This window comes from Propithecus coquereli, unplaced genomic scaffold (genome assembly GCF_000956105.1).
Source record: "Propithecus coquereli isolate 6110/MARCELLA unplaced genomic scaffold, Pcoq_1.0 Scaffold295, whole genome shotgun sequence".
Classification (NCBI taxonomy): domain Eukaryota; kingdom Metazoa; phylum Chordata; class Mammalia; order Primates; family Indriidae; genus Propithecus; species Propithecus coquereli.
Genome location: NW_012148563.1, coordinates 3,681,028 through 3,694,397, shown reverse-complemented (window position 1 = coordinate 3,694,397; position 13,370 = coordinate 3,681,028). Strand labels below are relative to the sequence as shown.

Genomic DNA, 13,370 nt, shown 5'->3' with positions numbered 1-13,370 from the left:
GATCTACAGAGGGAAAAGCAATGCTGCTATTTGGAAAGGAACTTGCGTGCTAATCTCGCATACCTTAGAGGTGGAAACAGCTTGTAGAAGTGGGGCCCAGACTCTGTCCCACCCATAATCCGCTGTCCAGTGTCCCTCTGGTCCCTGGGGCTGCTGTGCCAAGGCCCACAGCAGGAATCTTGGGTTGTGTGGTCACTGCAGGCCACGCAGTGCCCTGAGCTCCACCAGCAGCGGAGGCACAGGTAGGGCAGGAGCAGGCAGAACCAGGGAGCCCAGATGGAGACACAGGCAAGTGGTGAGCAAGGCTGTTGCCCCAGCTGGCCTGGGTTTCCTCTGAGCAGTGGGGACACAGCTCACTTCCCATTGGCGGCCCTCAGCCCTGCACTGCTGATCCTCCAGGCAGGGGCCCGACCCACCGGTTCTCCCTGCCTGCCATCCATGAGAACCCAAGGAGAGGTGGAAAAGGTGGGGCAGGGCCGTGGGAAAGAAGCTGAGGCCGCCTGGGCAAGCTGCCCAACAGCCCAGGTCTGCAGCTGGGGACAAGCAAGTGCTCCCAGGCATGCTGGCCATTTCCAGGATAACAGCCTGACAGGGCATTTCCCCTTTTAAAAGATGGTGGCCTGAAATCACCCCCGGTTCTGGGAGTGCCAGCTTGCACATCACCTCCCCAGGCCTGCCTGTAGTGGCTGTTTCTGGGCTGAACTGCAGTGGCCAGTCTGGGCAGAGTTCCAGGTGGGCTTCCTCCTGCATGTGGCCACTGCCACTCTGACACTGTCTAGACCTTGTTCAGACCCTGCTCCATTTGCTTGGCGAGAGAAAGGGCCTGCGGTGGCCACTCACACGCCCAGGAGGACAGCACTGAAGTGGGAGCCGCTGCGCACCGTGAGAGAGGAGCCGCTGGCGTTGTCCAAGAAGACGGAGGTGTACTGCCCCATCTGCAGGGAAGGTGCCTATCAGGCATCGGGCTGCTTCCTGCACCAGCAGGGCCCTGAGAGCCCGCAGAGGTGCCCAAGGGGCCAGCTGGCCACACTCTCTCCTGCCCCGCACAGGAGAAGGGCCTAGGCCCAGAGAAGGATATGGCCTGCCCAAGGTTGCAGAGCAAGGGCTTGGACTCAACCCAGCACCTCTCCCAGTGCTGCTCCCTGGCTCCCTGCAGTCTGTGTGTGGGGGCAAGCCCCTGCTCGGCCAGAGTGGGCTTCAAGAGTCCAACAGGTTTCTCTGCTGCAGGGCTTCTCTGAGCCTATAAGGGCTCCAAGATAGGTGGGTGGCCCTGGCCCCGCAGTCACCTGGCAGGGCCATCAGTGAGACCAGTACTCTGGCCTGGCTGCTCAAATGTGATCCACGCACCAGCAGCATCACACCCCCTGGGGACTCCCAGGAACGCAGAATCTGGGGATCCACCCAGACCTGCATCAGGATCTGCATCTTAACAAGATCAGGTGGAGCACGGACTGTTTGAGTTCCCCACGCACGCTGCGCAGTGCCCACGCCAGACCGCAGTGCCTTCCAGCAACCACAGAGCTGACTCGAGCCGGACAGCCTGGCCTCCAGCCCTGGCTCTGCCGTGTGGGCTTGGGCAAATCGGAGAGTAACACTCCCTTCCCCAGAGCACGGTGAGAATGAAACAGGAGCAGTTACTCCACACACCTGCACTTGAATTTTTTCTTTTTAAAGTGAATCCCACCTTCGTATCAATTTCTCTAACCCCTTGCCCAAATCCCCACAGTGCCAGCAAGAGATGGTCACTTGAGGTTTTATGCAGGAGGTAACTACACCTCTGGCTTCCCACAGTTGAAGTGGGCCTGGGCCATGACATCAACCTGGGGCAGACCTCAGTCCCTCCGTTCCTTCTTGCCGCGGGTCCCCACACAGGCCTGTTGTGGCCAGGAGCACCCAGCCTCAGTATGAGATGCTCAGGAGGTCTGACAACCGGAGGCTGCAGAGCGGAGTGGCTGCTCCGGAGGACGGCATCTTAAAGGGAAGGGCTGGGGTCTGGAGGAAGGAGGCTTGAAGCCTGGCTCTGCCCGCACCAGGGTGCATGCTTCGGCCTGTCCCAGAACCTTTCCTGGGCCTAGATCTGAGGGTGCTGCGCCCAGTGATCCTGAGCACCTGGTCAACACTCTTCCTCCCCCAGCCACCCTGTGCCTGTGCCCAGGCGGTGCCCCTCCCTGCCCGAGCCCGCCCCACACACCTGCAGGTACAGGATGCCATTCACTGAGATGGTGAAGAGATCGCTGCTGCTTTCCAGGCCCATGACAGCCTCCAGGGAGCTGTTGCCAAGACAGAAAGAGGGTCAGCCTGCCCCCCAAGATCCCAGCTTCACCACAGCACACTCACAGTCATCCCAGCCGCCAACACCGTGCCTAGCAAAGTGCCTGGTCTTGCCAGGGCCTTCCCGTAGAGGCAGTGACTGAACTGGGTCCCCAAGAGGAAGGAAGACAGGGACGACGGCATGCTTCGACTAGCAGGAGAAGCAAGGCCAGAGCCAAGCAAGGGGCAGCAAAGTCCTGGCTCTGATAAGAAATGGGACATTGGCTGTTGCAGCTGGAGGCAAGGGTGTGGCAGCAGGTGACGCTAAAAAGCCTATTCAGACCAATGCTGCCAGGTTTTCAAAGCCAGACTAAGAAGTTTTGGACTTTGTCCGTTCATTGGTGCCCTCCAGCTATTTGCAGAGCACCTGCTCTGTGCCAGGGAGACAGGGAGCTGACAGTCACTGCTGTCATGGACCGGATGGTGCAGTGTGGACAGGGACACCAGCCATGATCAGCGGAGGTGGTCATGGGGAAGGAAGTTCCCAGGTGAGGGGTGGGGGAGTGACAGAGGACGGGGTCTCCAGCCCTCGGTCAGGAAAAGCCTCTCAGGAGGTGCCAGTGGTGCCCAGGCCCCCGGATGAGAGTCCCACGTGGCCAGAGGAGAGAGGGCAGTGGCAGGAAGCTGGGAAGAGCCAGGCCTTCTAGGTCCTGGGAGGGAGCTGGGGAGCCTGGGCTGGGAGTGGCACTGGACTGACTTTTGTTTGTATTTTTTTTAGAGACGGGGTCGGGGTCTTGCCGTCGCCCATGCCAGAGTGCAGTGGTGTGATCACAGCTCATGCAACCTTGCACTTCCGGGCTGCTGAGTAGCTGGGACTACAGCCGCGCACCACCACCCGCCTGACTTCCCTATTTTTTGTAGAGACGGGTCTCACTGCCTCGCCCAGGCTGTGCACAGACGTTTTTAACAGCCCCTGCTGTGCAGTAGGGACAGTGAGGGCAGGAGCAGACAGGGGGACCTGGAAGCACGGGGGAGCACGGAACCGAGGGGGGGCGAAGGAGCCGAGTGGGCGGGGCGTGGGCCACTCACGCGTTGTGCTGGCACCGGGACTGGATGCAGATGAGCAGGCGCAGGCGGTCCCGGGGGCGCAGCGGCCCCCGCCTCGGCTGCTCCCCGAGCGCTGCGGGCAGGGCGGGGCGTGGTCACGCGCGGGCGGGGCGGGAGAGGGCGGGCGGACCCCCCGGCCCCGGGCCTCACCCACGTGCAGCGTGGCGGCGAGCGCGTAGAAGCCGGACACGGGCGCCGTGTACTGGCCGCTGGTCAGGTTCAGGCCCGGGCCGCGGCAGAAGGCGCCGTCGCCGTCGGGCTGCGGGGCACACGGACGGTCACCGCGGGTGCCCGCCGTCCCGCCCGCCCCGGCCCGTGCCCCGCACTCACCAGGTAGTAGACGCCCAGCTCCTGCAGCGCGCGCCGCTCCACCAACGCGTCCCGGCGCAGGCGGCAGTGGAAGGCGGCCTCCACGCGTGGCGCCCGCGGGCCTGGGGACAGCAGCGCCAGCACGCCACCCGCCTCCTCGTCGTCGTCCTCCCCCGTGGCGGCAGGGCCGTCGGGGCCGCCGGTGCAGGGCTCAGGCTCCGCGCGCTCTCGCTGCCACACCGCCCCTGGCACAGAGCAAGCCTGTGGCTGCGCGCCGGGGACCACCTCGCCCGCGAGGTTCTTCCCTAAAAGGGGCAGAAGCTGCCTGGCCAGAGTAGGGGTTGAGGGCGATGCCCCCTGGGCCTGCAGGGCCTCAGTACACTTTGCTTCCTGATCCTTCAGCTGATCCTGTTTCCCTTCACACTTTTGCTACCGGGAAGCTCCGGACAGATGCACACCCAGCACCCAGTGTCTTTGTCCTCCAGCCTCACCTCTATCCTACCCACATTTTTTTGGAAGAAGGTGGGTGTCAGTAAACAACTATTGTAGCTATGCTGGAAATATTATTAATATCACAAGGAGGTTCTTCAACACTGAAGGTAGTATGTTTAAATAAACAGTACACGGAATTCAAAGGGGAAAACAGCTCTCAGTAGTTCTTCATAATAAAATCAATTCTAGTTAATATGAGCCACCACTCAGCCACTGGCAGCAGTGCAGAGACATCCCCTGGCACGATAGCTTGGCCCAGCTCTGCACCCTCCCTCTGCAGCCTCCAGCTCAGGCTGCCCCAGCCTGGGCCAGGTGGTGATTGTGGAGGCCAAGCAGGGACCACCCTGTGCTGTCCTGGTACACTGTCCTCCCTGCCCTCCCGTGGGGCCTGTGCCAGCAGCCAGTCTGGTCGCCCGGCTTTCGCTGGGCTCACTTGACTCCCAGGTGGGGCATGGGGCTAGTCCACCTTCCTCTCCTCACCGTGATCCTCCTCCTCCTGCCTCCACCCCTGACCCTTGGCAGACACGGCCCAGGCCAGGGCAGGGGCTGGACAAGGCCAGCTCCACCATCCTTGAGCCCAGCACAGAGAGATGCCTCCTCGTGTCCACCCCGTCTCGGCTACTGGGGACACCCTCCCTCGCCCTGCTGTGCCCGTCGCTGCGCACCCCTACCTTTCAGCAGCAGCTGGAACTCCTTCAGCAGAGCCTCCAGTGGGATGACAGGGCCCGGGGGCCCCTGAGGGCCGGGAGGCCCTGGGGGCCCTGGCAGGCCAAACTGGAAGGGAATGTGGGCAGTGAGGACACCCAGGAGGCAGGCAGGGAACCGTGGGCATCCCCCCTGCAAGCTGTCAGTCACTCAGCGGCAGGCAGGCGAGCGCCCCGGCTGGCCTCCGGAGGACCCGACCTCCAGACAGAGGTCCGCCTTGGGGCTTCAAACTCAGTGAAAGCTTTGGCCGAGTGGGTACCTGAGCTCGAGGACTGGGTCGTGCTGGAGGTGTGGGGCAGGCGGGATGGTGGGCTCCCCAGTCTGATCCCCAATGTGGGACCTCTTTGGGGCTCACAGCAGGAGTCAGCCATCAGGACCAAGGCCAGGCCCAAGGCTGAGCGAGAGCGGGAGCCCCGCAGCTGCCAGGGCCCCAGTGCCCACGCGCCCTGGGAACCAGACTGGTTCGTCACTGCGGTCACCTGCAGGCCCTCTGGCGTGTGCCACAGCTGCCGGGCAAGGCCCTGTCACTGCTGGACGCAGAGGGAGGAGGAGAGAGGGAGCCGTCCGGGCTGCTTGGGATTCTAGGGGTGCGGGGTTAACGGTGGGACCAGGCCCCTAACCTGGGGCTCCTGGGCCCTGGCTTGGTGCTTTCTCTGTGTTCCCTGCACCCGGGCTGAGGCGCAAGGGGCTCTGCTGCTGCGAACGGTCGGCACGCGTGAGTGGGTGCGGGCGAGGGCCAGGACACGGAGACCCCCACTCACATGGGCACGTGTGGCGGCATCCCTGCTCACCTTCAGCTTCTTGGCCTTGGCCCTGCTCCTTCTCTTGCCATTGACACCCTTGTCACTCTGCCTGACGAAAAGCATCCAGGCGTCCCGTGGGTCGACACTGTGCGCCTGCTCAGAGATGGGCTCCTGCAACGCAGCCAGCCCGCGGGTCAGCTCGTCTCGCCTGGCACCTGCCAAGCGGGTAGGACGCTTTGCAGGAGGTGATCGTGTGCAGGACTGCTTCCGCACCCGGGGGCCCAGCTCTTGTCACCAGTGGTGCCCTCAAAGGCAGCACAGCCCCCACCCCATCTCCATGGCCCACGAAGGAGGACTCCTAGGGAACAGGCCACACCATGGCCTGGACTTTGCACTCGTTGGGAAGTGGGCCCACGATGCAGGTGCGGGAAGATGGGGTGCAGAGCTCTGCAGCAGGTGTGGGCCCTGGCACCGCCCAGTCCAGCTTCCTTCCTCAAGGTGAGCTGAATGATCACGCCGCCGTCCGGAGTCACCCAGGAAGACCCTGCCACTGGAGCACCCATAGGTGCTCAGGAAGGTAACTGTGATTATGAGGGACCCCAACTACCAGCCAACCCTCCTGTCTATTCCCCACGGTCAGAAGTTCTAAGGAGGCAACTTCAGCCCTCGGGGCTGCCTCAGGTTGCAGTCCAGGCTGGGCAGGGCCACCAGGCGAGACGTCAGGACTCAAGGCCTCTGTGGCACTTCTGAGGCACTGACCCAAGCAAGGATGGTCCTGTGCATGCTGCGTTCTGACGGGGCCTGACACTGGGCAAAGTTCTGGGAGGAAACTTCCAGGGAGAGGCCTTTGGCCCTTTGCGCAGTGGGCCTCAGGCGGTCTGGGCTCCAGGTAAGGCTGTCAGCCGGGATGGAAATTGACCCAATAGGGCTTAGAGGAGGTCATGGGCGCCAACTCCAGGGGCTGACAGTAGGACCTGGGATTTAGAGCTGGCCACACCCTTTGATCAGAGGCTGACCTGGCTGCCAAGTCACAGACCTGGCTGTGGGGACCCAGGGCCAGCTTTGGGGAGCTGACCGGCCAATGCACAGGCCAGGGTGTTGCAGTGGGAAGACGGAGGCCTCAGTGCAGGAAGAACCTTGGCTAGACAGAGAAAGGCTCCGGAGCACCGGGGTGCCCCTTGCTCAGCGCCTCCCCACACCTCGCAGGGCTAGTGTGGCCTCCTGGCTGCTGGCCAAGACCAGGGATTTCACTTCACAGCCTCACGGGGCCCTCAGTGGAAACATGCCGCACGAGGGCTCTGCGCACAGGCGAGGATGGGCGCGCCAGCTGACCCTCCCGGCTGGAGCCGTGGCCTGTGGATGGACTCAGACCCCAGTCTGGTTTAGGGACGAGCTGAAACGGGTGGAGCCAGGTCGATCTGGAGTCCCAGGGGATAGGTCTACTGCAGGGTGCGTGGGTGCTGGGCAGCTGCCCTGGCCAACCTAGTTCTCCAGCCACGAGGGCTCCTCGGAAAGGAGCCTTGGAGCCAGGGGGATTCTGGTGACCCCAGTGCCCTCAAAGAAGGTCCAAGGCCAGCCCCGCCAGAGCCTCTGAGCCCCCTCTCTCTGCCTCCTGGTGACTGTGCACTGACATCTGGCTGCTTTGCCCACCTGGGTGGTTTGGCTGAATACCTGGCAGGGCGGGGATGAGGGAGGTTTGCCTTCAGTCCATGGGAAGCAGCTGGGGGCGGGGGAGGGGAGGATGGGATAGAGGCCCCATGGGGACCCCCCGGCTGGCTGCCATCTCATCCTTCTTTAGTGGATGCATTCTGGGCTGCCCCTACCTTCAGAATAAATGAAACCCAAATGACCGGCCAGGGGCAGCCGTCAGCTCCCTGACCAAAGGGCCTGGCCACATTGAGGGCCTCTTTGAAGTGCCACCAAATTCTCACCCTCCCAGGCCAGCGGCCACACACTCCCCACCCTGATCCCCCGTGGAGCAGTGGGAAGGAACAGGCCCAGCTAAAGATCCCCTGACAAAAGCCAGGTCATTCCCGTCCTGATCACCCGCTTCCCCCAGACCCACAGGGACCGTACCAAAAAGGCTCGTGGGGGGGCAGTAATTTGCTTATACTTTTACAGATACGTTCTTCCCAATTTCATGAAATCAACTTATTTATACTTTACTTATTTCCCAACTTTTTTTCCTGGCCTAGTAGAATTTTGCTTTAAGCCAAAGAACTACGCAAAAGCCAAGGTCAGGGCTACACTTTGCCGCGACAGCTGTGCAGAGGGCGACCAATGCAGGGAGCAGGTCAGCCCCGTCCCTGCCCGGGCCGCGCCTGCACCGCCCGAAAGCGGGCGGGACCCGGACCCCCAGGCAGGGGAGGCGCGGCCGGGGTCCCGGAGCGGCGGGGGTCTCACCTGCGGGGGGGCGGCCGGCCCCGCGCGGTTCTCCCCGGGGTCCGCGGGCAGCTCGTTCCCGGGCGGCGGCTCCTCTTGGGCGCGGCTCCCCGGGCGGGCGGCGGGCTCGGAGGAGCCGAGGCTCGCGGCGGCGGCCAGCAGGCCCGCGTAGACGAGCAGCAGGCGGGCTCCGGCGGGGCGGCGAGCCGAGGCCATGCGGGCGGCGGGTCCCTCGCGGCTCCGGGCGCGGTGTCTCCCGAGTCCCCGGGTCCGCGCCTTATAACGCGCTTGAATCCCCCGCCGCGCCGGGTCGCCGCCGCGCCCCCTCCCGGCTCCCGCGCGCGCTGCAGCCGGGGGTGCGGGACAGAGCAGCGCGGGGGCGGGGGACGGGGAAGGGCGAGCAGGGGGCGCGCGCGGAGGGAGGGCGCAGAGAGCGCTCGCTCCGCGGCCGGCGCGCCCCTGCAGCTGAGCCTTCTCCACTCCAGTCCCGGGTCCTGAGGTCCCTCGCTGGGCGCTGTCCAGCGTTTCTGCTTCTCGGGGAGCGGAGCGCCCCTGTTCTCGGCCCTGGACTCTCGGCCCTCTCGACTGCTTTCTTTAAAAAATTGTAATTATTGTGGGTACATAATAGTTGTATGTATTTACGGGGTACATGTGATGTTCGATACAGGCACACGACGTGTAGCAGTCAAATCAGGGTGACTGCGGTATCCATCACCTCAAGCATTCACCACTTCTTGGTGTAACCAACATTCCGGTTCCACTCTTTTAGCTACTCCACTGCTTTTTCTCCGCGGGGAGCCAGGGCGCCCACCTCCTCCCGGCCCTGGGCATCCTTTTTCCTCCTTCTGTCAGTGATGTCCTCTGCGGGGACCCCCAGGTGTCCCTCAAGGTCTGGCCCCTGAGACACCGGCAGAGCAGGGAGACTTCAGGGCCCCTCCTCGGAGCCCCTTTCCCAGGCGGGAACCCCTCCCTTCCGGGCTGCCTTCTCCGCCTGGCAGGCGGCGCTGTTCCTTCACCCTAGGTGCACCTGCAGGACCCAGGGGGCGCAGGGAGCAGAGCGAATCTACAACCCGGGGCAGTGGCCCAGCATTGTTGGGGGCCTACCGAGGCCCAGGCTGGGAGGACTGACCCCTCTCCTGCCCGTGGTGTGGGGCACCGAGGGGACCCCACCTGGAGCGGTGGATCAGGCCCTGCGGGCCCTAGGAGAAGGCGAAGCTCCTGGGGCCCCTCCCCGGGGAGACCCAGCCTCCGCACCCCTGGGCTGCTTTGTAGGTGGCGCACTCGTGTGGCTGTCGGCCCAAGCGGTGGAAGATAAACCCGTGACGTTGTCACAGCTGGCTCTCTTGTCCCAGCCCCTGAGGCACCTGCACTGGCATTTGTTAAAGGGCTGGCGAAGGCCCAGCTGGAAATGCGCCTTCCAGGGTCTTCCACTCCCACTGACGATGCTTCTCACCTCTCTGAGAAGAGCAGCCTGCAGGAAGGAGGCCTCACCGGTCCTATGTGACAGGGGGTGGCACCAAGAACCGAAGGGCAGTACCAGAACCAGGCAGGTGGTGCCCTTGCCTGGCCAAGGTTGATCTCAGACTCAAGCTCGCCTGTGTCACCTACCTTTTCTGGCCATTCATGCAGTCGTCCGTCTGGCTGGCCTGGCCGGCCCTCACACGGGGACACACAGCCCCTGGACAGAGGCAGGCGCGGGGCTGGAGGCAGGGCACTGGGCACGGCTGTGTCTTCACAGCCACGTGTTTGCCCGTCAGGGCTCTTCCTATTGCAGTAGGTGTGGAATAGGAGCTACGTGATGAGTTCAAAGCTTATCGAAGAGAACACAGCCCTGCCTTTTCCCTACAGGGAATACGTGCCCCGCAGGTGCAGGACTCCCTGCTGGGGCCTGCCTGCAGCTCTGGCTCAAGGTGGATGGTGTTCCAGGGACGTGGGTGATGAGGTGCCCTGATTTGGGGGACATGATCCTTAAGATGTTCTTGTGACATCATTCCACTTTGCAGTGGGGGCCCCAGCCCGTGAGGCCAGTGCTGGGCACAGGAGCTGTTGCCATGTGAAAAAGTTATTTTCCCAAACAATGAACTGTCTTGGTGATGTCATAGGCCCTGCCAGAGGGCCCAAATCAAATTGGTTCTGGTGCTGGCGCAGCCTCCTGTAACACTATCCTGGGTGAGGACATGGCCTGGCCAGGGGGCCGGACAGCTCCCAGGTCTGTGACCTTCAGGTGGGGCCCCTGTGTGCTTCTGGGGGCACCTTTCAAAACAGGTTCCACTCAGAGGAGGGCAGAGCCCAGCAAAGAATCATATAGATCAAGGGGCGCCCCCTCTCCCTGCGGTGCAGAAGTAGACTGGCCTTCGGGGCAAGGGGTGAATCCCAGGGTGGACGTAAGAATGAGTGGCCACAGCCCACGGGGTGCCTCCCCCATGCGCCTTCGCGCCTGGCTGAAATCTAATCCTCATTCTTGGGGCCTCCTGTCACGGCCTCTGCCGCTTCCCAGCAGCCTGATGCAGTCAAGCTGTTCCTGCTCTTCTGTCTTCCTCCAGAGGAAGGGCCTTTGCTGATGAAGTCATGGGAATAAAACCTCTTTTCACCCCGAAAACAGTGGGAGCCTGAAGTCAGCTTGCTGTGTGGCCTCCAGACGGACATGCAGACGGCCTTTGCTGTTTACCAGAGCCTTCCAAGCGCACGACGTCATCTCATTCTCAAATCATGTGATTATCCCCATTGTACAGATGAGGAAACTGAGGCCCAGATCTTGGGATTCGCTCAAGGTCACTGTGGAGCCAACAAACAAAACCACATCCAGGTCTGGCCCCCACAGCCTGAGGTCAGTAGCTCTGAGGAGTCCACAGATTCAGTTCAACTCAGAGGACGTCACGCAGTTCCTGCGGCAGGCCCGGCACAGGGCCACGTGCTGGCAGTGAGCTGTGTGCACCCTGGGCAGGGTGGGAGCAGTCTCAGGTCTAATGGGGGAGAGCTCTTTCTCACTGCTATCCAGAGGGTCTCTTGGGGGATATTCTGCTAATTGTCTCCACGTTTCCAATAGGTTAATTAAAAAGAAATCATCTTTCGCTCACCTCTCAGTTTAAAGCAAGAAGGTGGATACTGGTGATATTGTTTGCTGTTTTGCTGAGCATCACGTTCTTAAATGCGACTGTGATCAAAATAACCCTAGCCCATGACCCTGCAAACCCTGGGCAGTCTGTTAGCTCTGAGAAAGTCACGGTGGCTCCTAGAGGTGTCCGTTCCAAACAGGAATTACTTCCCCCATGAAGACTCTTGTCACAGTCTACGTTATTCTTCAATTAAGCAGTTTCATGCCTGGCTGCCCCGCTGCGAACCTGGTCTCGGGGAAGCGGGGGAAGTCGGCGGCACACACAGCGGCAGAAGCCACCATGCTGGAGGCTGAGCGGCCGGCCCTGTCCTGGGCGGTGGGGATCGAAGATGAAAGACGCAGCCCTGGAGCAGGCAGCCGTCCCTCGGACGCGGCTGTGCCCTCCCTGCCGTACGTCGCTGGCAGATTTCAGTGCGCATCCTCTCAACTCGGTCAACTGGCTGACCACCAACCGCAGTGGTGGTCTAACTCAACTACAGGGAACTGCCAGGCGACCCGGTCCCTTTAGTTGGAGCTACGCGAGGGTGGCAGCAGCCTGATTCCAGCAGTCGCTTCCCCTGTCTGGAACAGGGAAGATGCACGATAATAACGAAGTGTCCTGTCTGGAAGATGCTGGAAAACTCAAGCCCGGCGGAAGTAGCTGAAGCATCCCTTGGCCCCCGGCTCACCTGGGAACCAAAGGGAGCCGGGCCTGGCTTCTGAGGGCACCGAGGGCTCCCTGCAGGCTGGGGGCTGCTGCGGGCCTTGGCGTCCCCAGCATGCTCCGTGGGAGGGGTAACACGAACCCGCTGAGCGCACATGAGCACGCTGGGCTGGGAGGTGGGTTTCATCCCTACAGCCCGTGGGCCTGAGAGTGTGGGGCATTTGCACATGTTCCAAGGCTAGCTGTTCCCTCTCTAGAAGCCCATGTTAGCCCCAAACGTGCTGATGGGTGCTTGCTTTCCTGGGGACTTCGATGATGGGAGAGGACACCTTGGCTGCCCCCAGACATTCCTTGGTGGACGAGCACATTACTGTCCCTTTCCCCTGGGAAGCCCTGAGAGTTTGATTAGTGTGCCAGAGCCTTCCGCCGGTGTCCTGTGCTTGGCTGCCTTCCGTGCCTGCCATCCGCCCTGCAGAGGCCTGTTGCTGTCTCCTGCACTCTGGATTCTGGTGGGCTTGGTGGGCAGGGGCGCTAGCGGGAGGCCAGGGGCAGGAAGGAGAGTGGCGGGGGGTCCCATTCTGGCCCTTCCTCCTGGCGGGGTCACAGGTGGCAGAGGCTGCGTCCCGTACCCCAGGCTCCCGTTCTTGCCAGCCCTTTCTGCCAGGCTCTGGAGCCCGGAGCCTGCCTCTGGCCCTTGCTGTCCCCGGAGACAGAGGGGTGCCGCCGGGTCCCAACTCCTGCTGCTGCTGGGGAGCCTCTCCAGCCCTGGCCGGGCCCCCTGCAGCTGCCCACGCTTGGAGATGGCCCTTTATTAAACTCTCCTTAATTGCTCAGTCACCCACTTGCCGGCTTCCTCCTGGTCCCCCGAATCAGGCAGTCAGCAGGTCAGCCCAGGTGTGGCTTGGTGCCCCAGAGCTGTGCAGCGGCCATGGAGTGGCACGTGCCCTGCCCCCGCCCCCGCCCCAGCCCCAACCGCCACCAGGGTCTGCCCCACCCCCACCAGGCCTGCGGGAGCGCCGGCAGCCTTACTCTAGCAGACCACCCTTTCCACTACCCATTTGTGATCAAAATGAGCCTATTTGGACACTCTCTTTGTTTTTATTTTATTTATTTTAAATTTTTTTTGCAAAAATGGTTTAAATCCAGTCTTCATTTTTTTTTTTCCTGTTACATAAATTAGCCCATTTATTACAGGTTAGTCATGTCTGCAAAGGTGAGCTTCTACTGGTCTTTCAATTCCTTCAGTCTTCTGATGGCGGACTTTACTGTGACAGCAGAACTGGTGTTGTAGGTCCAAGCACCACCAGATACTGTTTTCGCGCAGGAACCACAGTGCCGGATCCCCACAGCTCGTCTCTTCATCTTGGTTTTGCCACAGAAGGAGCAAGTGTACTCGGCGTGCTGGCTGATCTCAATTTTCTTCACCATTTTCCGGAGGGAGGCACCATAGCGAGTCCCGTATTTACCGACCATTCGACTTTCTTGGTGCGTTTAGCCATGCCGCCGCGAACCAGGGCCGAGCCCAGAAAGGTCAGTCTTCATTTTTAAACAGCCCTTTGGCCGGCCTCCTTCCATAACTGTCTAGAAAACATTTCGGGAGATTTCCGTGTGGAAACAGTCAAAG

At 61.8% G+C, this 13,370-nt stretch overlaps 1 protein-coding gene and 1 pseudogene across 2 annotated transcripts; both read right to left on the bottom strand.

Moving 5' to 3' along the window:
• Nucleotides 1-799: 799 nt before the first annotated feature.
• On the bottom strand, nt 800-8,204 carry FAM132B (family with sequence similarity 132, member B). Its single transcript, XM_012648850.1, has 8 exons — nt 8,010-8,204; nt 5,655-5,777; nt 4,830-4,932; nt 3,688-3,911; nt 3,508-3,616; nt 3,340-3,430; nt 2,192-2,270; nt 800-935 (listed from the first exon to the last, which is right to left on the bottom strand). The coding sequence occupies exons 1-8, from the start codon at nt 8,202-8,204 to the stop codon at nt 837-839; spliced, it is 1,023 nt and encodes a 340-aa protein (XP_012504304.1). The 3' UTR covers nt 800-836.
• A 4,746-nt stretch (nt 8,205-12,950) lies between these two features.
• On the bottom strand, nt 12,951-13,265 carry LOC105813991 (annotated as a pseudogene). Its single transcript, XR_001137682.1, has one exon. The product of XR_001137682.1 is annotated as a putative 60S ribosomal protein L37a (transcript).
• Between the last annotated feature and the right edge of the window lie 105 nt (nt 13,266-13,370).